At 49.8% G+C, this 21,686-nt stretch overlaps 1 protein-coding gene across 10 annotated transcripts in view; it reads left to right on the top strand.

The window, feature by feature from the left end:
* MBNL1 (muscleblind like splicing regulator 1) overlaps positions 1-21,686 on the top strand; it is a 104,605-nt gene that overhangs the window by 22,019 nt on the left and 60,900 nt on the right. For 8 of the 10 annotated variants that reach the window (XM_086618092.1, XM_086618090.1, XM_086618087.1 and 5 more), the window contains exon 1: positions 4,432-5,361. The exons of the other annotated variants lie outside the window; for them this stretch is intronic. In XM_086618092.1, coding sequence (XP_086474218.1) covers positions 5,188-5,361 — 174 coding nt within the window. In that variant the 5' untranslated portion in view covers positions 4,432-5,187. Of the gene's footprint in view, positions 1-4,431; positions 5,362-21,686 lie in introns of those variants that run through there. 10 annotated transcript variants of the gene reach the window in all.

The following is a 21,686-nucleotide window of genomic DNA, read 5'->3' as shown; positions in this document are numbered from 1 at the left end:
TTTACGTGCCATTGTATGGGTGTAGTGGGCACAGTTCCTGCAGAGCTGGAGTACGAGACCAGTTTGGTCCGCTCACCAGTAGTTCACTAAAGAATATTTCTCTTTAACCAGTCCTTCACTGTTGTGTGGCCAAGATATTAATTAGCTTATTGTTTCTGCTTAATTTGGTGACAGCGCTATAATTATATCCCTCAGTGGTGCCATGAAGTAATTGCTGCTGTATCTTTTCCAAATTTTATGTTGAGATGCGTTATTGGTAAACTTTGAATTTGGCAGAGGTGTTTTGAAAATACTGTAAGGCAGTCAGTAATTTTTGTATTTCTTTATTTAAAAAACAGCCATTTGGCAATTTCAAGCTTTGAGACTGTACTGTCCGTGTAAATAGAATATTGATTTTATTCCATTTCCTACCTCATTAGAGTCATTGTCACGAGGATGAATGCACGTTGTGTAATTATCTGTTCTTGCTGACAGTTCTCATGTCACTGGGAGTGGCGTTTTCAGCTTCCACTTTCTCTGAGCATAAAAATAGCATTCTTCACTGCCACGTTCCTCTTTAGTGTTGTGCTTTTTGCCCGTCCAGCTTCATACATCGTTCTTTCTGAGAGACGTGTGTGAGTTGAGATGGAGAAAACAGGAACGTCCCGCAAGCCCGGTTACAGGAAGAGTGAAAACAATGGCTCCTCGGGAACAGTTCCCAGCGCAGTGAGACACTCCTGTTCACATACCTTATTTTTGTGTCAGACTGGAATAAAGAGAGGAGGAAAAACGTATCATTAACCTGGCTGTACGTTTCTTTATCGCAATAATGGGAAGTAATAAAAATTGAACATGTTTAATCAGAACTTAGAGACCGTAATCACATGGTCCTTTCTGTGTTAGTTTCGCTTTCCTGGGCTTTCCCAGTTAACTTCTCCATTGATTTGTGAAGCTGTTTCTTAGTCGTTTTCATTGACCCAGCTCAGCAGACAACTAAGCCATCTCTCTTAAGGAATGACTTCTCAGTATTCTTTCTCTCTGTTGTCTTTTCTGAGAATCACTTTTTAATTTGCTTTGGATGTTTTAGCTTCATTTCCCTTGTGCTCCCTGTAATCGGCAAAGGCAAGGTTGTGCTTTGGCCAAGCCAACGTTGCACGCGTCCCGAGACAAGTAGCAAACACTTTCACGTTTCAAACGGTGAACTTCAAAAACCACCTGTGGATTAAGAACAGCCTTTAGTACTGAATGGCCTACTAGGTGGAGTCTGGAAACTGTCAGCCCCCACATAAATTCCAATTAAATAAATAATTAAAAAACCCCAATTTAACCTCTTTCCTGCCCTCTCACTGTGGTTCTTCCCTCGGGATGTGTTGCAGTCTTTCCTGGCTTATCAGAGACAGCCTTAGAGAGACATCACATGTACCTGCTGGTTTTTTTTGCAGACAGTGGTACCTTTAGTACTTGAGGCTTATTGGAGACTCTTTATTGACTCGTAATATCATGAGAGAATTTTAGAGTGAGAGGAAAATAGTTTATGCAGATAAAAAACCCATAATTCTATGCTAATGTCTCCCTTTATTTAGGGGAGATACTGAAGATATACCTCTGGTCTGAAGTCAGTCTGTATTTTTGCTAGAAGGCTATTTTTAAAGCTGACGTTTCTGGCTACATTTTCAGGTAGACAACAAAATCTGACAAAACAATTTTTCTTGAAGTAACTGTGCAGACAAAATATACATCTAGCATTTCTTCACGTTCAGAAGATTCACCTCTGAGACATCATAGCTCCTCGGAGTGATACTTTTTATTTTCGTAGCTGGCAGCCCAAAGAATTAAGTGTGAAATTCAGCCCTGCTTAATGCAGTTGCAAACATGTCACTGACCTCAACAGGAGCAGATTTCATTGCAATTAAGTGGTTAGTCCGACCCCAAATAGAAAACTTGTTACAGAGCTAGGAATAAAACATAATTCTGTGAGCTTTACCAGGAAGATGACTCTTTCACTACATGTGAGCACAAAACAGCTTTCATCTGTTTTCATTTTGGATGTTGCCTTCATGCTATCTTTCTTTCCTCATTAGGGGTGACTACTCTTGTAATTAGAGTGAAATTGAATATCTTGTTTTGAAAATGTGGCCTTTAACTTGCTTTGGCTTTAGCATGTAGAAGATATCAATTGCCGCTCTAACTCTTCTTGGTGTTTGGAAAAATCAATGCTCGGTATGGATTTTATACCAGACTGATTAACAGGAAAAAAAACCCTGCTTAGAGCTGGGCACAGCTTCGTTGTCGAGAGCTCGGACCTCCTGCATCAGCATCGCCCTCTCCTGAGGGTCTTACAGGGAATGAACGTTCCTAACAAGGCGGCACTCAGAAGTCATCGTTTGGTGCTGTGCAAGAGCGATGGTGGGAGGAAGCGGATACATCTGTTACCTGTATCTGTGGAGGACAGGGTGAGTGGCAGTTCGCCATGGCTGGAGGCCGGGTGGTGGGGTTTAGGCTTCTGGAAGCTCTCTGACGTGAAGGGTGGTCCTGCACGAGGCAGCTGGGGATGCCTAGAGCCTGTCCCACCGGGGCACCTGGGTGGACCCGCTGGCACGCAGCTGTGGGCAGGTGGCATCGTGAGGTCCCAGCATATTGTTCTGCACTTCCAGATCTCTCGGTGCCAATCTGTCACGGCTGGGTAGCGTGGCACAGGTGGGAGAAACAGGCTTGCTTGCCCAAGCACGTGTTACAGAATGAGTTCTCAAGTCCTTAGTCTCTGCTGTATCCCCAAGCGCTGATCCGTAGGGACTGCTGGTGCAGGATGAGGCTCTGACTTCTAGGCTTTAGGCAGCTGAAGCAAACGATCATCGGTGGCTACCAAGAATACACCTGGCTGTTAACTTGTGCCTGCGAGGAATTATGCACAGTTGTTTGTCTCCTGCTAGCAGGGATTAAAAATGTGGGCATGATTCGAAGCGTCCTGGCAAGGAAACCACGGTGCCTGTTATAATCTTATTAGCTGTATTAGGTGTGCTTTACTTCTCCTGTAGTTTGTTGTGCTAATCACTTAGTCCCTGGAAAAAGACTCCTTGTAGATTTTTCTTGTCTGTTGGTTCGCATCCACGCTGACCAGCACCACTTCCCAAGCTGTGTTTCTGATGACGGTGTCAGCGATGATGCTGTGGGGGTGGAGGGGGAGTATACAAATTATGGAGCAGGGTCTTTAGAAGGACAAGGACATGATCAGCATTCCCTCTAAACGCAGGTGGGTGGGCAGGATGCTGTTGGGTCCCATCGTCAGTGTTGACTGTGGTCTCCCGTGGTGTCCCTCAGCGTGCTGCGGGCGTTGCTGCGAGGGCCCCTCTGCTCCGTGGAGCTCCATGCTGGGACAAGAGTTGTCATTTATTATGGAGTTATATTCACACATGGCACCAGGCTTCTGTGGCACAGCTGGGCATCTGAGACTTGTCTCAACGAGCATGAGGGGAAAGGTTTACCCTCTCGTTTCTAGACGTTGGATGCCTGGGTGATTTTTAAGTGGATGATGTTTATCACGGAGCTTGGAGCTCACCTGCAATACGTTAATGGGAGGAAACGGAGTGCTGGGTACCCGTTCTCTTCTGGCGAGGGGCAGCCGCAGTGTGCGGGCACCCTGATCCCCGCGGGAGGCCCGAGCTGAGCACAGCCGCCCCGGCTGCCGGGGACCCCGCGCCGGCTGTCGGCGACACGGCACGGCGGCTGTGTCCGGCAGCCGGCTGTGGCACCGGGCCGGCCCCGTGAGTAAGCGCCGTTTCGGGCCTGGCCCCGAGCGAGGCGAGTACCGGCGCCCGCGGGAGCGGAGGGGTCGTGCCGGCCGGGCCCGGGGCGGTAACGACCGCACCGTAGTAGCGGGCTCCCGGCGGGGCGGCGGGCCCGCCTTTCCGCGTCCCTTCGGCCGCGCCGCTTCCGTGCGGGACGCCCGTACCTGCGGGCCGCGGCCGGCGGGGCCCGGGGCGGGGAGCGGGGGGAGGCCCGGCGGGGCGGGGCGGCGGCGGCGCGCAGGCGGGCGGGTCAGCGGACGGTACCATTCCCCGCGCCGCGCGTGGGCGCTCCGGCGGCGGCGGCGGCTCCGCCGCGATGGTCCGTCCCCCTCGCTGCATGTCGGGTAGAGCCCGGGCCCACACGCGCGTCCTCGGGCGGGCGGGCGAGCCCCGGCGGGCGCGCTCGGGGCAGCGCAGCCAGCGTCTGACAGGCGCGACCTTTCATAAGACGGCCCCCGCCATTGGCTCCCTGCCCGGAATCTCGCTGCAACGCTACCTGCGATTGGCTCGCTCGCCATCATGCCCGGCTCCGCACGGGGAAGCGGCCCCTCTCCGCGCAGCGCGGCGGCCGCTGGCGTGAGTGCGCTGCGCGGGGCGGCGGCGGCGGCTCGGCGGGACGCCCCGCGGTGCCGCCCGCGGAACTGTAACGTGTCTCTTCTCTCTGCAGGTCGGTACTAAGAAGTGCCTTTCCTGACGTCTCCGCTGCTCGGGACCGCTTCTAGAGCAGCCGCTGCTTTTTGCCTTGCTTGCCGCCAGCTAGACTGCGACGACAGCGCACCGCCCGCCGCCTGCCCAGAGCGACGCCCCGCGCCGCTCCGCTGGCAAAACAAAAGTGTGCTGAGGAGGTCACAGATCTTCCGCCCGAAAGCCGAGGAGAGGAGGGGGGAGAGGAGAGAAAAAAAAAAAAAAAAAAAAAAAAAAATCCCGTCTCGAGCGTTGCTCTAAACTGCTTCATCTGTCTATGCCAAACTAATCGATACCGATCGCACCGCAGAGCCCCGCTGCAAACCCAGCCGCGTGGAGATTGCCTTTCAGACAACTTTACCGAAAGCAGCTCGGAAATCCCGTGTCGGAGGGTCTGCCACGTTTTCATGCTTGCGCTGCGGGCGCCGGTGGGCACCCGGCATGGGTTGCTGAGCGCACGAGGCTAGTCCCGGCCACACGTGCTGACGGGCACCGTGCTGGCACTCCTGCCCTTTCTCTGAGTACAGAACCTCGTGTCGATTAACAGTGTCACCCCGTGAACTCCTGGGGCACATCTCTTCCGTGAGGTTGCAGCCACCCGATTTTACACGTACTTTGAAAATAGGGAGCGGGGGAAAAAAGAGTGTTCTGGAGGTGGCGCTTTCATCATTTCCAGTTTATCAGTTCAGCTGCTCGCTTGCCCGTTTCGTTGGGAATTTTAACTACCTGAAATCTAAAGATGGCTGTTAGTGTCACGCCAATTCGGGACACAAAATGGCTAACGCTGGAAGTGTGTAGGGAGTTCCAAAGGGGGACTTGCTCACGACCAGACACGGAATGTAAATTTGCACACCCATCGAAAAGCTGCCAAGTTGAAAACGGACGCGTAATCGCCTGCTTTGATTCATTGAAAGTGAGTAAATATTATATTATTTTCAAGGATATGCAGTTAATGAAAGAAGCAGTTGTAGCCAGAGAAACCCTGGAGCCCGAAAGGGAGTAATTGCTGGCTGCCAGCAGCGGGATGTTTTGCTGCTTCTATTTTATTGATGCTTGTTGATTTGTTTTTGCTGTTTTCCTCAGGGGATGGGGGAGGATAGGGGGAATGAAGGGAAAATACGCCTGGCAGGGCTCAAACCCTCCGGTATGACTAGAGTGACTGGTTCTTTGCCTCTAAATTATTCTCTGCCTGTAGCTGGAATAAAGGGCGCTTCACGTAGAAACAGCAAAGTCACTGTAAGGATTCTTTGTTTTTAATAGCACAAACCACGTAAGCAATATGATGATTTGTTTCCATCTCATAACTACCAGCGGGTTGTTGGTGTCTCTAGACAGCTGATGGTGAATCTTAGAAGAGTGTTTTCCTCCTGAGGTTATTTGGGTGTCTGTGAGCGCCCTGCTTGTGTTTCTGGGTTTGGGACTGCTGTGCTTACCCTGTCTTTTTCACAAATGCACTTGCTTAGGGGAGGGACGACGCTCAGCAGAGGGCAAGGTGCCTCTGGACGTGCAAGGAGGGCTCTAGCAGAGAGGGTGCAGCCTCGCTGTGATTTTTAGGAGGCATATCTGAGCTGGGCGCCGTAAATGTGTGACTGCAGTGTTGCTGTAGTTGTAGTTCTAGTAATAGATATTAAAAGGTGTCGATGCCAGAGCCTTCCCTTCATTTTTTGTGGATTAAGTAACATTTAAAATACTCCTCCCACAAACAGTACAGAATTAATTCATAAATTAAAAAATAAAAAGTTGGGAAACAGAAATGTGCCTGTCAGATTTTCTCCAGTACAATTTTCTCTTCCTGGGATGAAATCCTGGGAAGTGGAGCAGAGCCCGAGTGCGTGGAGTTGGCTGATGGCAGAGACGTGCTCTGGGGAGGGAGTTGCAGCTTAAGCAGCTACTGCAGGTCGCTCGTGCGGCCAGGCCCCGATGGCAGCGGGAGCTGGGCAGGAAGTGGGTTTATAGCGGTTTTATATAAATCCTGCAGCGTTCCTGAGTTTAAAAACGTGTCTTGTCTTACATCAGAGTAGAGGGTGAACCTTTAAAATGCTCTCTGGCCTGAGATACTCAGCCCCACCACCCCCAGCCATCTTTTAACTTACGGATATGGAAATGTTTTTGTTTCTGTGTTTATTTTGAGATTACAGTCATTACAATGCGTGTGTGGGGGAAGAAAAATTAATTTTAGAACGTGGAAATAAAGCATTTCCATGCATTAAAAAAAGTGTTGGAGGTAGGAGCGGTGCCAGGAGCCCCCAGCGCCAAAGGGCAGCCCTGGCCCAGTGGCGGAGGCGCGACTCTGGTTTAATTTGGTTTGATTTTCCCCTGAAACGGTGCTGGATCACGCGTCGCGCCGCAGCCACGGCCGCCTTGCCCTGCTGGCCTCGCACTTCTCGGAGCGAGGACCCGACTGAAAAGGTTGGAACAGGACGCGGGGGTTAATGGGATGTCAATGTCCTTTGCTATGGGAGGCGTCACCTGAGCTCGCTGCACATCCCATGGCCGTGGTGCTTGGAAGCGCCTTAAAACCTCGGCGCTGGAGCCGGAGCAGCGGCGTGGGCTGGTGTCCGGGTGAGGGACAAACTGGGGACGGGACGGGCTTTCCCATCCCTGGCGCGTGGCTGGCGCTTCTGCTGCCGTCAGCAGGGCTCTTCCCTGCCCTGCTGTAGCGACAGGGATAATTTCCACCTTTGCAGAGAGCTGCAGGGTCCGTGGATCGTGACTGTAGGTGACCTTACAGTGTTCTTGCATTCGAGCGCGGTGTGCCGGGGGCTCCGGGCATCCCCTCGCTGCCGGAGCGAGGAGAGCTGCTCCCCCCGAGCGCCTTGCCCCCCCTGCAGATAAACAGCGTCTGGAATGTGTGAAAGTACCGTTGGTGATCAGAAAACGGGATATATCCCTTCACCGAGTTCCCTGTCCAATCGCACAGCAGAAGAGCGGTTGCTCAGTTTTGGTTTAGATTCACGTCTTTGTAAATTTTCGCCTGTGTTTGTCTAAACAAGCGCTGGTTGCTTCGTGGTGTTTTCTGCAATATCACAAACTTGAGATGTTACACAAAAACAACGTAGGGGAATGTTACACCAGGCTCGTCTAGAGTCTGTAAGGTCAGTTAATAGTTTACCAAAGGAAAAAAGAAAAGATTTTTTGATTAGGACGTTGGACAGTAATTATTAATATTTCAGTAACTGAGTGTGGCTGTAATGTCCTCGCTCTTTGCTAAAGTAACAGTGCACCTAAAAATTGACCTTAATATTAAATACTTGATTGCTTTTAAATGCTTGTAGTATTATTATGAGATAAACAGCTATTCTTGCGTTGTCTCTTGGCCATAAGACAGATGTGTAGTCACTGAGTTTTTCTTGCCCAACTATGAATGCACCTTTCACTCACGCCGCCCCCAGGAATTAGTTTGTCTCAGAAAACGTGCTTTGTGTTAGCGGAGACGAGGCAGGTGCCGCAGCCCCTGGAGCAGCCCGCGCTCGCCAGCTGGAGGTGGCCCGTGTGCGCTGCTATATTTAGAGCAGAAACAGGCAAAGCAAACCCTTTCAGAGGGGACCCCGTGAAATGGCAGTACCCTTCAGCTCTGCCCGGCCAGGCTTTGGCCCCCAGCCCAGGTGTCCTCTGCGGATGTTGTGCAGGGACGGAGCGCCCGGAGCACGCAGCCGGCAGAGACGGCTCGTCTGTTCTGCTCCTGGGAGGTAGAAATAGATTTCAGGAGTGGAACTTTCAGCTTGGGTAAAATACTTTTTTTTAATTTTTATTTTTTCCCCTCTCTGTGAAATGAAAGCAAAAACTGTGTGCGTAGATCTGGAGCAAAAAGAGAGGGGCATCTGCTCCCGAGAATCTCGCCTCCCCTTGCATTGGCACCTGCGGGCACTGCGTCGGCATCTGCGTGTGGATCCATGGCACTGCAGCGTTGATCCGTGGGCACGTGTCACTCCTTGGGAAACGTATCCTGCGTGCGCGCCGTGCCGGTTCCTTCTTAATTCTGAACTGGTAGCAAACAGCAGTCGTTCCATGTTAATGAGAAGCGTGCTGGGGGAAGGCAGGCACATGGGTTTCGGTGACCTCGGCGAGGTGGTGGCAGGGAGAGGTCAGGGCCGTGTCAATCAGGGCAAGATTTTATCATCCCGCCGTTGAATACCCTGCTTCATAATTAGTCCTAATGAGACCTGCAGGGCTGTCCTTAGGGTAGTGCATTAATCAAGATAAACGCGTGTGGGATAATCTAGCCCTTAGATATTAGGAGGAGAATTTTTAAACGAGAACGATTATGTAGTGTGTTCAAATTGTGCGCCCGAGTGGCTGAATCAGCTCCAGCTCTGGCTCTGCGTTGTTTAAATGCCGTAGGATTTTTCTCCTAAATTTGGATGCCTAAAAGCCTGTTAAACTGTCTACAGCGAAAATAAGCCCCTGAGTTCCTGAATCAGGAAAACAGTTTGCAACAGAAATTAGATTTTTAGCATCATTTAAAAACATTTTTCTTAATTTTGTTTTCTTGGAAAAATAGGCCTAAGTAGGATTCATTTTTAAAATTACGTTGGCTTCGTCAGATGTTCCGATGGATGAGTCATCTGACGTTTCCTGAAAACTGAGATAAAGATGTCTTAACAATGGGGAGATGGATGTCAAATGCAAACCCTGTGGGAGGCTGCAGATGCGCTGGGGACACCCTGGCAGCCCGTGGCAGCTCGTCCGCGCGCCCCGCGACCTTTGGCTGCCACGCCGTCTTCCCCAGCCGTGGATTTCTGGAAGTGTAAAAACAACGAGGAGGAAAGCAGGGAAGGGGCGACGTGGGCTCGGACCGTCTCTTCCGCAGCGCTGCCTGCTTGTGGCCAGCGCTGCCCGTCGGCCCTTCTGCACCACCATCAGTGGGCTTTCTGCAGGTGCCAGCTGCCGGGATCCCAAACGTGCTGGTTTTCACTGGTCTGAACTTCACGTCGTTGTGGTGGGCTCAGTAAACAGTGTGGGATTTGGGCTGAATTACAGTTTATCCCTTCGGAGCTAATGTTCGCTACAGGCCCTGCAACTCACAAATGCATTTTTGCTCACGTCAGTTGTGCTCCTGCTAAGGTGGCGCCTTCATGCTCCAGTTGGATGTCCCGAGGAAGGGGAAAAGCTTTTTCCTACTCTTCCTTCAACAGCTGAAGAGTCTTGAATATTCACTTTTCTCCGCTTTTTTTGAAGTTCTAAGAAAAAGCTCGAGACTAGAAGTTCGAGTCTTTGTACTGATGGTGGCCGAGTTTGAAGCTCTGGTGCCTTGTGTCTGAGTTCCACCACTAAGCAGTACGTTAGTGTTTTATTTTCTGTTGTAGAAGTACTTATTTTTAAAAAGGAAACTCCTGAACTCTGTAATAGCCACGTGTCACTTTTTACCGAGAAGCTTTAAAAATATATAAATGCATTATTGTTACTATAGATGAACTCGGTCAGCACCTTATTTCTACCCTCTCACAGATGGAATTGTTAATCGTTCAAATCTCTCTCCTTCGTCACTGCTTCAAAAAATAATGTTTTGACTTGTCATTCCCCATCATGATATACTTACCTAAGGGTGTAGAATAAGGACCTTATTTATTTTAACACAAAGAAAAGTTAATCATGGTAAGTGTATTTCACTAATAATGTGAGAACGGCAGATCAGTGGCTCTGTCTCTTCTTTAATTAAGGCAGAAGAAGAAATCCAGAAGCATGGTTATAGAACCCTTTCGCAGGTGACTTCAGTAATTCTAGCATTGAGCTCTATGGTATCACTGGAGCACGAGGCAGGAACAGCATTCAGGGCACAGAGGTGAGGTTTGGCTCCGGGGCTGGGAGGCAGATGGACACACGTCTGATTCCACGGAAACTCATAAAGCAGTAACCCTGGGTAAAAAATGAAAATATAAACAGTGTTCAAATTCCTTAGATCTGATTTGCCATTTTTCTCCTCTTCAGCCTGAGTGTCTGCCAGTAGGCTGAGCTCCAAAAGAGGAAGCAAAGGGAAAGTGGCAAATATGTTGGGAAAATAGTGCAATTGTTAGGCTGAGTGATAAATAGCCCATTAAAAAAACAAACAATCGAAACCATGTGTGTTCCTCTGTGGGAATATAAGTGGCGTTTTGAAATCTTATCAGATACCCGGACAAAAGAGTTATGGCTCGCTACGGTGTTCAGAGTTCATATTCAGCTCTACATTTGCAGGAAGAAATTAAAAAAAAAAATTAAACATTGCATTGCAGCATTTGCACTGTCACTTTTTTCAGAGACTGTACATAATAGAAACCAGCATGGGTCAGGAACTCTGCTGCGTACAGTCAAAATCAGTAAAATTCTGCACTAATTTGTGGGGAAAATTTGAAGAGGCATAAAACAAGAAACCCTCATGTCAAGAATATTCCAGTCATTTGTCCCAGATCTTCGAGTGAGGGATCAGAAGCAGCCGGTGAGGGCTCTCGTTCCCGGGATGACCCCAAGTCTCTGTTGCTCTGTTTTGCTGAATACAGATGCCGTGTTGCCAAGGTTCACTCTCAAATTTATTGGAAGCAACAAGTTACATTCAGGAGCGAATGATCACATCTGGTTTTTGACTTGGGAGAAGCATTAACGTTTCTTCGTTGGGGCTGCGTAGCCGTGTTAGCCCAACTGGACACCATTTAGGAAATACTGCCCTGGGTGCTGCTTTAGAAGCCTGCACTTCGTGTCAGGAGTAGCTCCCGTGTCGGAGCCACGTGGAATCCCTGAGGATGGCCAGTCTTCTAGAGGAGAAGTCTCAAAGCCAAGGCAAGTTTGCCACCCTCCTACCAATTTGGTCAGACATTGAAAACCCTGTTAAGAGAAGAACCAGCATCGTTTTGGGGGTGATTAGTAACGGACACCTCTTTAATCCTCTCTCTGTTTTCTTGTGCTTCCTTCTTGTTTTTTGCCGTGGGTCGGGGACGGATGTGTGGGGCTGGGGTCGGCAGAGAGCTGAGTGCTGCCTCCTTTCTGCGTTCCGCAGCAGCGGTTCTTGCCCTGGGAACCAGCTCCCCGCCCCATCCCAGCACCGTGCTGCTGCGGGCAGGGGGTGCAGGGGGAGCGTGGGGAGGGCTGCAGTGCCCGCTGCTCCGGCACAGGCGTGGGGCAGAGAGGCTTCGGTGAAGAGCAATTAAAATGTGTTGCTGTGGATCCTCTGTCTGCCGCTTCGTCGAAGGGAACGAAAAGAGAGCGGAGGGTCCGGCGGCGGCCGGAGCACCTTCAAGGGGAGCGCTGCCTGCGGTGCTGGGTCAGCTCTCCCGGTTTCAGGGCCCGGATCCCAGACCACGCGCAATTTCCGTGCCGCTCATTGCTTGATTTCGTCCACCCGTTGCCTTGCTGTGTGCTTCCTGGCACCAGGATGCTGTGACAAGGCTTGGGGGCAATGAGAGGGAGACCTTCCCAGTCTGTAACAGGTATGACAGCAGCTCGCTGAGCTTTGTCCTGCCAGCTCTGCTGATTGCCGTGCTCGCTGGCAGCCCGAATCCCCAGGGACTGGGCTTGCCCGGGTGAATGTGCCCGCGGGCAGCGCGACTGGTCCTGGCTCACCAGCTGTGCAAGCTCCCGCCACGGCGGGGGGACCCCGGCTTTCGGTTTCTCCATCCAGGGCTGTGCAGCAGCACTTAAATTAGTTCCTGTACAAATTAACAGAAGAGATGCTTTTGTTACGATCAAGAGTTCTGTCTTTTTTTCTTAATCTGCACAGTGGCCCTTGAAGGGCTACTGCTATTGAAATAAGATTTAAGTAAAGACTGAATTGTAATATACTGAAACATGGAATTATGCAAATGGGAAAACCTTTTTGGGGTTCACGTTTGAATTTATAGAAATACTTGTGACATACCCTCTTTGTTAGGGAATATCTAATTATTTAATGGATACAAAATACCCATGGAGGTAGTTGGAAGGAACTCCAAGATTTTGATCAAATAGAGGAAAATATTAAAATCTGATAAAGTGGAATTTTTAAAGAGGAATAATAAATCCAGCTGCTTTAGCTGTGGGGTGTAGAGAAAGGGGGCTGCGTTTCACGGGCACTGCCTCAGAGGGGGTGTCCCTGCTTCAGGGGCATTCCTGGATGTAGCAGATACGTTGGTGTGATAAACAGGATCCATTTCCTCAGAACGCATTTTTTTACATCCCAGTCACTGCATAAACTTCCCAGTTGGTAAAAGTGCTCAATTCAGCAGCCTTTTGCCCCCCAAGGCGCTTTGGGTGCCAGCTGTCAGCCCTGGCGATGCTGGCGGGTTCTCTCGCCTTTCGGAAGCGGGATGCTGGGAGCAGGAGTGCTGCTCTGACGGGAAAATGCCGACACTTGAGCAGTTTGCTCCCAGGCTGCTGAGGAGCGGGGGTGCTTTAGCAGGAGGGTTGAAGGGGCCGGCTGGGGAGCGGGTTTGGATCGAGCTCGCAGCTCAAGAGCACTTCGAGTCCTGTGAAGTTCCTGGAAAGACTCTCTACGGCTCCAGATTCCTCTGGACCGTTCTTAACTTGGCGAAATAGCACAGTTAGCAAAAGGGGAAGAGAGTACTTGTTGAAGAAAGGGGCAGTTTTTTGAGGAAACAAAGCCATTTACTTTTTGTCAGCATCACTTCAATGAATTTGAACGGGATCGTTTCCAGGCTTAAATATAAACATAAACAATTGTGAGATTGAGGTTTAAATCTGAAAAAGAAGAACGGCAAAGTATGGAAATTGTCCTTGATTTGCACGCTCTCCATCCTGCCATCCTGGCTGCGCGGGAAGACGCCTGTCCTTAAGTGCCCAAAGGGCTGGGAAGTGGCCGACGTAGAGAGGGAGCTGCAGGGACATATTATTTTGGATCACAACATAGCGAGGAGGCCGTGGGGACGTGGGAGGGGGGCGGCTCTGAGGCCACCTCACTGGGGAGATGCCTGTGGCACCAGTAGGAGCAAATGCTCTGCCGAAGCCTGGCTGGAAGACAGCAGTTTATGGCTGGGGCAGACCACGGGCAAGAGTCGGCTGAGGTACGGGGGGTCTGCAGTGTAGCTGGGAAGCAGGATCGTTTGGGGACATACTGAAAAAACACAGTCCAAGAGCTGCCATGCAAACCCGGGGTAGCTGCAGGTGTAGTAGGTAACCACCACTTTGCAGGAGTCAAGGTCATTGCTTTCTACTCTTCTCAAGTCATTCCTATCTCCTGGTCATGAATTGAGTTGCTGTCCGGGGAAAATACCCACTTGCAGAACATCAGAAGCCCTATGGCATTTTAGGCCCTTGCAATATTATCACTTCTTCAATTTCCAGCTCTCCCAGTGCTGTTTCCCCTTTCCCTCTCCCTTCTCTGGACGTACGCCCTTTTAAAAACAGCCACAGTATTGAAAGCATAAGCACAAGCTGATCGTAAACGTTACTAGGATAAGGTTGCAAGAAGACATAAGAGTGAATTTTAACGCATTTGCCTAGTGCTTTGTACGTGCTGGAGAGAAATCTAAGGAATAACCATGTGAGCAAGTGAGCAAGCAGAGTTCCACCATGAGTTTCTAACAGTGGGTACAGTCTCCAAGCACAGACCGATAATCCATTGCGGAAGCGGATTGCGTTATCCTGACAAGATTCAGTCTCAACTCTGGTGCCATTTCAGTGCTAGTCTTCTGTCCTGGGCGAGAGAGAGGTTGCACATCTATTTTGAGAGAAGTCTTTCCAGCGCTGCCTGGCCCAGGGAGAGGTCTCTCACTTCCCAGGAGCCGGGCAGATTTTCAGCTGCGTGCAGTAGCTGGCATGGCCACGTCAAGAACAGCGCGCGGTTTTTCTTCGCTTGTTAAGAGAGGAACGAGAGTATGCACGTTTCACTGAGGTCTTTTGAAACAACAGACAGAATGAAATGTTTTCTGGGACCTTGGGGCTCACTATAGACTGACGGTGGTGAAGGAAATACTTGGACAAAAAAGGATTGTACGCTCGGTCCTGCTCTTCGAGCAGAATTCAGCCGTCAGCGTGCAGCAGCTCGGAGCACGCTGCACAGCTAGAGACAGGGCGAGCTGAAGCTGGACAGGCTGCCTGGCTCCTGTCACTTCCCATTCCTATGGTGGAACTGGGGTTTAGAGCCAGCTTTTGATGGTAAATTGTCTCTGTAATTCAGCTTTCTGGTGGTAGGGCCCGTTCAAAAGATCTTTCATGTTAACATATCCTCGCTTGTCCAGTACCCTGGTGAAATCTTCCCTGGAATGGACTGAGTTAAGAGACAGCTCGGATTCCAGCAGTGATTGCAACCAAGTGGAAATACAGGCAAATTAGGAAAATCCCTGATTAGGCATTAGAGATTCCACACCCAAACTAGATGCTCCTCAAAGGAACCAGAAATTTGTATTTCTTAGGTTGTTATTTATTCCTGTTGTTTATAGAGCACTGAGGCTGCCCATGATGTTTTATGGATCAGAGTGAGATGTTTCCCTTGCACAAGGCTTGCAGAGGATGGATGGATGGATGGATGGATACTCATGGATATATAGGGCAGCTTTATTTCAAAGTAAAGTGCCTTAAAATGCAAAGTTCTTTTTGATAGTGGAGCGCAAGGAATTGTTTCATAGAAAAAAAAAAAGTAACTTGTGATGTAAATGTTTCTGGTTGATGCTGGGGGCTTGTGGTGGGGTTTGTCAATCGGGGGAATTTCTGACTTGGCCAAGTGTCTGTTGTGCAGAAGTGAATGGTCGTGAGCTGCAAACGGGCCAAACACCTGCAGCAAAAGGGTAAGCACGATGCCGTGACCAGAACGAAGTATTGTAATCTTGTCCTGTGGCTGGACTGAACAGGAGGAAAAAAGGGATTTTTGAAACAGTAGTACTGTGCAGCTTCAGTTAAAACTGGCTTTTTTGGAGATGTTTATAAACTCTGGAGAGTGCGAGTTAAGAGTCTCCAGACTGTAAAGTCAGCTCAGCTTTTCATTGCATTGAAAGTAAAACAATCTGCACTTTTCTAGTGGTACTAGCAAAGGTAGTATCAATATAGGATTGGATGATAGTTTAAAATGTTGCTGGAAAAACTGTTTGGAAATATTTAAACGGGTTTTTCCCTCCCTAGTAACTTACTTGTAACAGTCTATTTGCAAGTTGTGTTTTGTGTTCAGAAAACATTCTCAGTGTTAATTTCGTTGATGTGCAAAGCAGTGAACACACAGGTGTCATTTCTGCGCTCTCACCTGGCCAAGTGTGGAATATGTGGAGCAGTATTTGTGCTGAAGGGAGAGAAATTTCCAAGGAAGCTTACTGAACTCTTTAGGAGGAATAAACCTAAGGGCATATAAAAATGTAATAACGTTGGTGAGAAATTCACTTTTCTGCGTCCAATTGTTAAATAAGCCTAATGGTAACAAATCACCTAAAATGTGTGTTAAATAGAAGGACACAGATGCACTAAGCAAGGACCTTTTTCAAAATGCAGAAGAAGGTATGACTCGAGGGCTGAAATAAAGTGGGAAGGGGAGAGCAAGATGGAAGCGCAGCCGGGGTGACCCGACAGCCCGGGCAGCGGGATCTGTCGGCGTGGAGTGAAATAAACCCTCCGTGTTACGGCCTCTGGACTTGGACTTGGCCCCTGCTGGGGCCACCAGCTCAACCCATGCCTCCAGCGGCGGCCAGGGCTTGCCTTGCTCCCGGGAGCGCTCGTGGCAGACCTGTCAGCCCAGGTCAATGGGTTTAAAAACTACTCAAATGGCAACCCAGTAAGATGCAGCCCACTAAACTGGCCGTTTGCTGACGCGGTGGGAGGACCTGTCTGAAGCATCAGGAGTAAAACTGAAGTAGAAACACGTGTAATTTTTATTTTTTTTTAAATCAGCGGTTTTCCTAGTGACTCCAATGAGAGAATGCTGTCACATAAACTGGAAAATAAGACCAGCCATATAAATAGCCTGCATAATTTGTCAGCAACATCTAGACACGTACATGAAGGAGGAGAGCACAGTGGTTATATATAACACAAAATTTCAGTGCCTGCAGCGTGAAGCAGCTGGCTTGCTTGTGGTACAGCTACTTGTATCGTTAAAATAAATGAATTGGCAAAGGTGAGAATGCCATTGTGAGCAGGCAGAAGTACCAGCTTTTTGGCAACTGTATTCAGTGTGCTTGATCATGGATTACTGTGTTTAAAGCTTTCCTGGAGCATTACCTTCCTAAAGCCTGAAAATTGACTGAAATAAGCTTAAATTGTACCCAAAGTCTGTTTATCTACTCTGCCCTCTTAAGAGGTCTTACAGTGATTCCTGTTACCTTGCAATCATTTAGCTGCCCTCTTCAGTCAAATTCTGCTGGAGCAGCACCCTGCAGCCCTCTGCTCGGAGCTGGGTGGGGAGTTCAGCAGTGGGAGATGCTGGGGGCAGGTGATGGAGAGAGATCCCCCCCTGAGCCGGCAGTTGCTGTTTCCTATAGCCAGTAACACTAAAAGGCGTTAATTAAAGTAGCTGTAAATGATTATGGGGTTTTGTGTGCTCGGTTATTTTGAATAGAGAGTTTAGTTTGAATAGGGTCCAAAGTGCAAGTTGTATGCAGTGTTGCTCATTTTACTTTTAAAAGTTTTGAATCGTGCGGATAATTAATTCAAGTGCTGGTGTAAAAAATGCAGGGAAAAAAATGACTCGGGAACTATTTCTCATTTGGTTTTAAAACCTCCTTGAAGTGCTGTTTTAAGAAAAAATAATAATAATAAATTATCCAGTGCACATATAAATTGATACGGCTTCTTTATGTTGAAGTAAACAACTTCTTAAGGAGAGGTGCCAGTTGTGCTGGTTAAGGTTCAAAATACCAGAATTTTTATATATCTGCTGCTTTTATATTTCTATATATCCCTGCTTTTTTATATCACACCCCCTATGTGAGCTATGGATAGCTTGGTTTTATACTTAGGGGGAAAAAAAAAGGCTAAATAGAAAGAAACTTTATCATAAACTCAAATATCTCATACCAAAATGATCTGGAACAGACATATGAAGTGATTAGTCATAATTAACATTTATTTAGCTATCATGGTGTTACTGGCCCCCTTAGGACCTGCTCGGAGCGTGGGTGGCAGGTGGTTCGTTTGCCCTCATCACACGGGTTTGTTAGGGCAGTGCCCAGTCAGGCCGTGGGCTCCGTGTGCCAGTGGCACCGCACCGTTGTGCCGAGGTGGGTGCCTGCCCCATCGCCGTGGACCCCCTGCCGTAACTCGCCGTGCGTGTTTTCCAAGTACACGGCTGTCACCAGGCTGGGAGCCATGAATGGTGAGATGAACAGAATGTGTCACGAGTAGTTTCTTTAAAAATACGTCCAAGCGTGCCTGGAAGGGAGAGCACCCTCTCAGCTGCTGCGTGCGAGGCTTTGACTGCAGCGACTGCGCCTGCTCCTCCCGCTTTGAAGTGTTTCTTGAAATCAGAAGGTATTTTAAATCTCGTTCTACTGGGTGTATAAGAAATTCAACCAATTTTCTTAGGTCTGTTTTCATTTGCTTTAGTACATAAAAGGCGTGTTTTTGCAGGAAGATGCATGAGGAGGGGGTTGGTTTGTTTTAATTCAAGGCTGGAAGCGCACAGACGTTTGGGCGCTAAAATTTTGCTGTAAATGGCCTTATCACAGCCAGCTGAGGAACCGGTGCGTCCTTAAAGAATTTTTTTTTTTTACAAAAAAATAGCGCGTGTGTTTGACAGCACACGTGGCTGTCGGTGAACGCAGATGGCGTGTACGTGCCCCGGGTTTGGGAGGGGGGGGGCAGCCCCAAAGCGGGGCGGGTGCCCGCTGCGCCCTCCCCCCTGCCGTGCGCGGGTGTTCCCCTTCCTGTCTGGGGGAAAACAATCCCGTTCCGCCGGAAAGCGGCTCTGGCTGGCAGCGCGGGGCGGGCTCCGTCTCCTCCGCTCCAGCGGGCGGGTGCCCGGCGCCCCCGTAACGGCGGGGCGGCTCCTCCCGCCCCGAAGGCGCCTCGGTGGGCGGCGGTGAGCCCCGGGACAGCCGTCGGGGCGGCAGCGGGGCCGGGCCCGGAGCGCGGGGACCCGGCTGCGAGCGGGAGGCACGGCCGCCCCGCCGAGCCCGCGGGCGGGCAGCGACGGGTCACGGCGCCGCGGCTGCCCGGCACCGCCGCGGCTGCCCGGCACCGCCGCGGCTGCCCGGCACCGCCGCGGCTGCCCGGGCGTCCGCGCCAGGGCTGCCCGGCGGGGAGACCGGGGGGACCGTCGGGGAAGGGCCCGGTGCCGCGGGGGCCGCCCGGCGGGGAGGCGGTGGGGCCGTCGGGGAAGGGCAGGTCCGGCTGCTGGGGAATGGAGGGGCCCGAGGGAGGTGAGGAGCGAAGGCGGCCGCAGGGCAGGAGGAGGTGAGGAGCGCAGGAGTTCTTCGGCTCGCAGAAATGAACCGCGTAAGGAGGCGATTAAATCTCTGGCCAGGAAAGGAGGCAGAGCAGAAGAGAGGGAAATGACAAGGAGGGACAGAAGGCAGAAAAAAGGCGTGAGGTTGGAGGAGGTCAGATGCTGTTACACCACCTGAAGGATACCGAAGGAGAAAGGACTCTGATTTAAAAGTGTGAGCAGGCAGAAGAGGAAGAAAAAGTAGAACACAAGAGACGTGGAGAACTAAACTGCTCAGGGCGATGCGTCGGTTGGATGTAGCACACAGGAAGGCTCTTAAATTCGTTGATAAAATGTGTTTGTTCTCAGTCTCTGCCAGCTCTTTACAAGACAGTTTTTTGTACCTAGTTCCCAGCATGGTTAGTGGTCTGATTTTAAATGTATCTGAAGAGAAAACATACTTGTTGATGGATTTTTTTGAACACGGAGGGAAATGCACCTAATTTTACCTTGTTGGAAGCTTTTAACATTTGGCTTAAGTAAGGCAATGAAGACACGAAGGGAAGCAGAGGCCGCTTCTTAGTGTTTCAGGCCATTACCTGAAGATACTTTAATGTCTGTAAATATGTCAAATATTTTTACATTGTGTTTGTCAATTATTCTTTAGATCTTTCTGGTGATTTGGATGTGTAAATAGCTACGTGGTTAGGCGCTGGAAAAATGGCTGCAGTGGAACTTTAAAGTTGTACAAAGCTTTCAAGTAAGTGTTTTACTCTGTGCTATACATACGTGTGTGTGTGCACCCCGTATGCTATTTATATGCACAGTATGTACTACATCTGTGTCTGTGGGTATACGAACATCACAGATCAGTGCCAGAAAAGCAGGGTCCACGAGGAATACACCAAGTAACCTGAGTAGGATTAGACACCTGCTGAATCTTTCCCCGCCCCCCCCCCCCCAGTGGTAAAGCTTAAAGAGGAAATACAATAGATAAACTATTTATTTTTTTAAAAAAAAACACCTGTCTTTAGATTGGCAAAATGTGTAAATAAAACCTTTACAGTGAGGTATTTGAAACATAACAAAACATTTCAGGAAAAGGAAAACATTCACAAAAGCTAAAGCTTAGTGTTTTCCTTCACACCCCACTGCAAGACATCTGCTTCCTTCGAGCTGCAACTGGGGAAAAAGCAGAGTCACCAGTAGCCTGGGACTGGGCTTTATGGGCATGACTTGCTGGCAGCTCCGCAGGCACCGCCGGTGTTGGGAGCCGAAAGTTTTGGCAGGATCGGCAGGTCCCCGAGGGTGTGTGGTTCCTGTGTCTGCTGCGTTTTCTGGTGGAAAGCTGATGGGGAGAAGAGTTTTTACCCACTCCAGCTCTGCATGGCTGGGCTAGAGCACACTGCTGTGCTCCCTTGCGCTTCTCCGGAGCTGCCGATGCGGTCACTGCGTGTGGTGAGCAGGATGGGCTCCGCCGGTCTGTACCCGTACGGCATCTCTGGGTGGGGGGAAGTTGTGCCCCGGCAGCGAGAGTGGCCTGCTGTCATTCAGAGTCGGGCTCTCTGCTTGGGTGATGTGGGGTGTTCGGGTCAGCACCCTGTACAGCTCTGCTGGCACATGGCTGTTTGGTGCCGGAGGTCTGCTGGACCAACAGACGAGTCTGCTGGAACAGCACAGAACTGGCAACTGCGTTACGGGTGGAAAACACAGCCGTGGTGAGCACACCGTGCTCCGGGTGGAAAACACGGCCGTAGCGAGCCTGCTGTGCTCCGGGTAAATCAGGCCAGGGTTCAAACTGGCTCTTTTCGCTCCCTGCACTGAGGCTGGTCCCACCGTGCAGTCTGTCTCATGTACCTGCTGTTGTTCAAAGAGACCTTGAAAGTAATTTGATTTTGATTTCTATTTATGTTCTTCTCCATTATTAACTGCACTGGTTTGAGCTTGGCATGAATCTATTTTATTTCACACGACAGTTTTTTACACTGTCAAAATTACTTTCTCGGTTTTACGCTTTACCTACCGCTGACTCCAGAAGGGCTCTGGAGCCGAAACGTCCCTTTCCTGTCTGACTTTTTTGTTTCTCCACGTATACATGTTCTGATGAAGTTATGGCTGGTTGCGGTGGGTTTCCTTGGTTTGTACATGTGCACAGGTGTTACTGCTGCACGTATTTTTGCAGTACGTTGATGGTTTGGGTTTAATACTTTTTGAAAAGTAACGTTTTCCTAATTTTGTTCCCCATATACATCGCTTGAGACCAGGGAGAACTGCCGCCAGCCTTTTGGAAGGTGTGACAGTGACACCCCTCCGGCACTCAGAAGCCGGGTGACACTGTAGGGTGTGGCTGCCGAGATGCCCTTGGCCTCCCAGTGCTGCGGGATGTGTCACTGCTCGGGGCGGCGCTGGTGGGCGGCTGCAGACTGGCACTCTCGCTGGGGATGAAAAGGAGAGTGTCCCTCGGGGTGGGAGGTCGGTAGTTTGGGTTGTTGTCGTCGGGATACAGCCCGTGACCCTGCCTGTATCAGGGAGACAGAGTGGCTCTGAATCACTGGGGCAGCATCCTTAGACAGCAGCGATTTCCTTGGCCTTGCTCTGGATTATTCCAGCGATTGCAGCAACTGGTGCCAGGTGGCTCCTCCAAGTTTTTTTCAGGCCGCTGTGTTCTGTGCATTGACTTCGGTTTTGTGTGTAGAAAAGAGACCTTCAGCAGCTGGAAAGGCCTTTTGTGAATTAAGAAACTCTGCTTTGTGCTTAAACAAGTTGAAAATAGCAGTTGCTAAAAATACACCCGTATTTAATTTTAAAATTTGGAAAGCCTTGCTGGATTCTATTGTCTGGAGTGCAACAACAGGTCCGTTGTCCAGCACCATCCACAGTTGCTTCATTCTTTTCTCTCTGCTCTATTTAAATGACAAGTAGTTAAATGTTATGAAGCCTGACTTAAGTTCTGTTTTGATCACCTGACAAGTGGCTCAGTTCAGCTT

Source organism: Tauraco erythrolophus, chromosome 11 (genome assembly GCF_009769465.1).
Source record: "Tauraco erythrolophus isolate bTauEry1 chromosome 11, bTauEry1.pri, whole genome shotgun sequence".
Lineage (NCBI taxonomy): Eukaryota > Metazoa > Chordata > Aves > Musophagiformes > Musophagidae > Tauraco > Tauraco erythrolophus.
The sequence above is the reverse complement of the archived record's forward strand: the minus strand, read 5'-3'. Positions and strand labels throughout refer to the sequence as shown.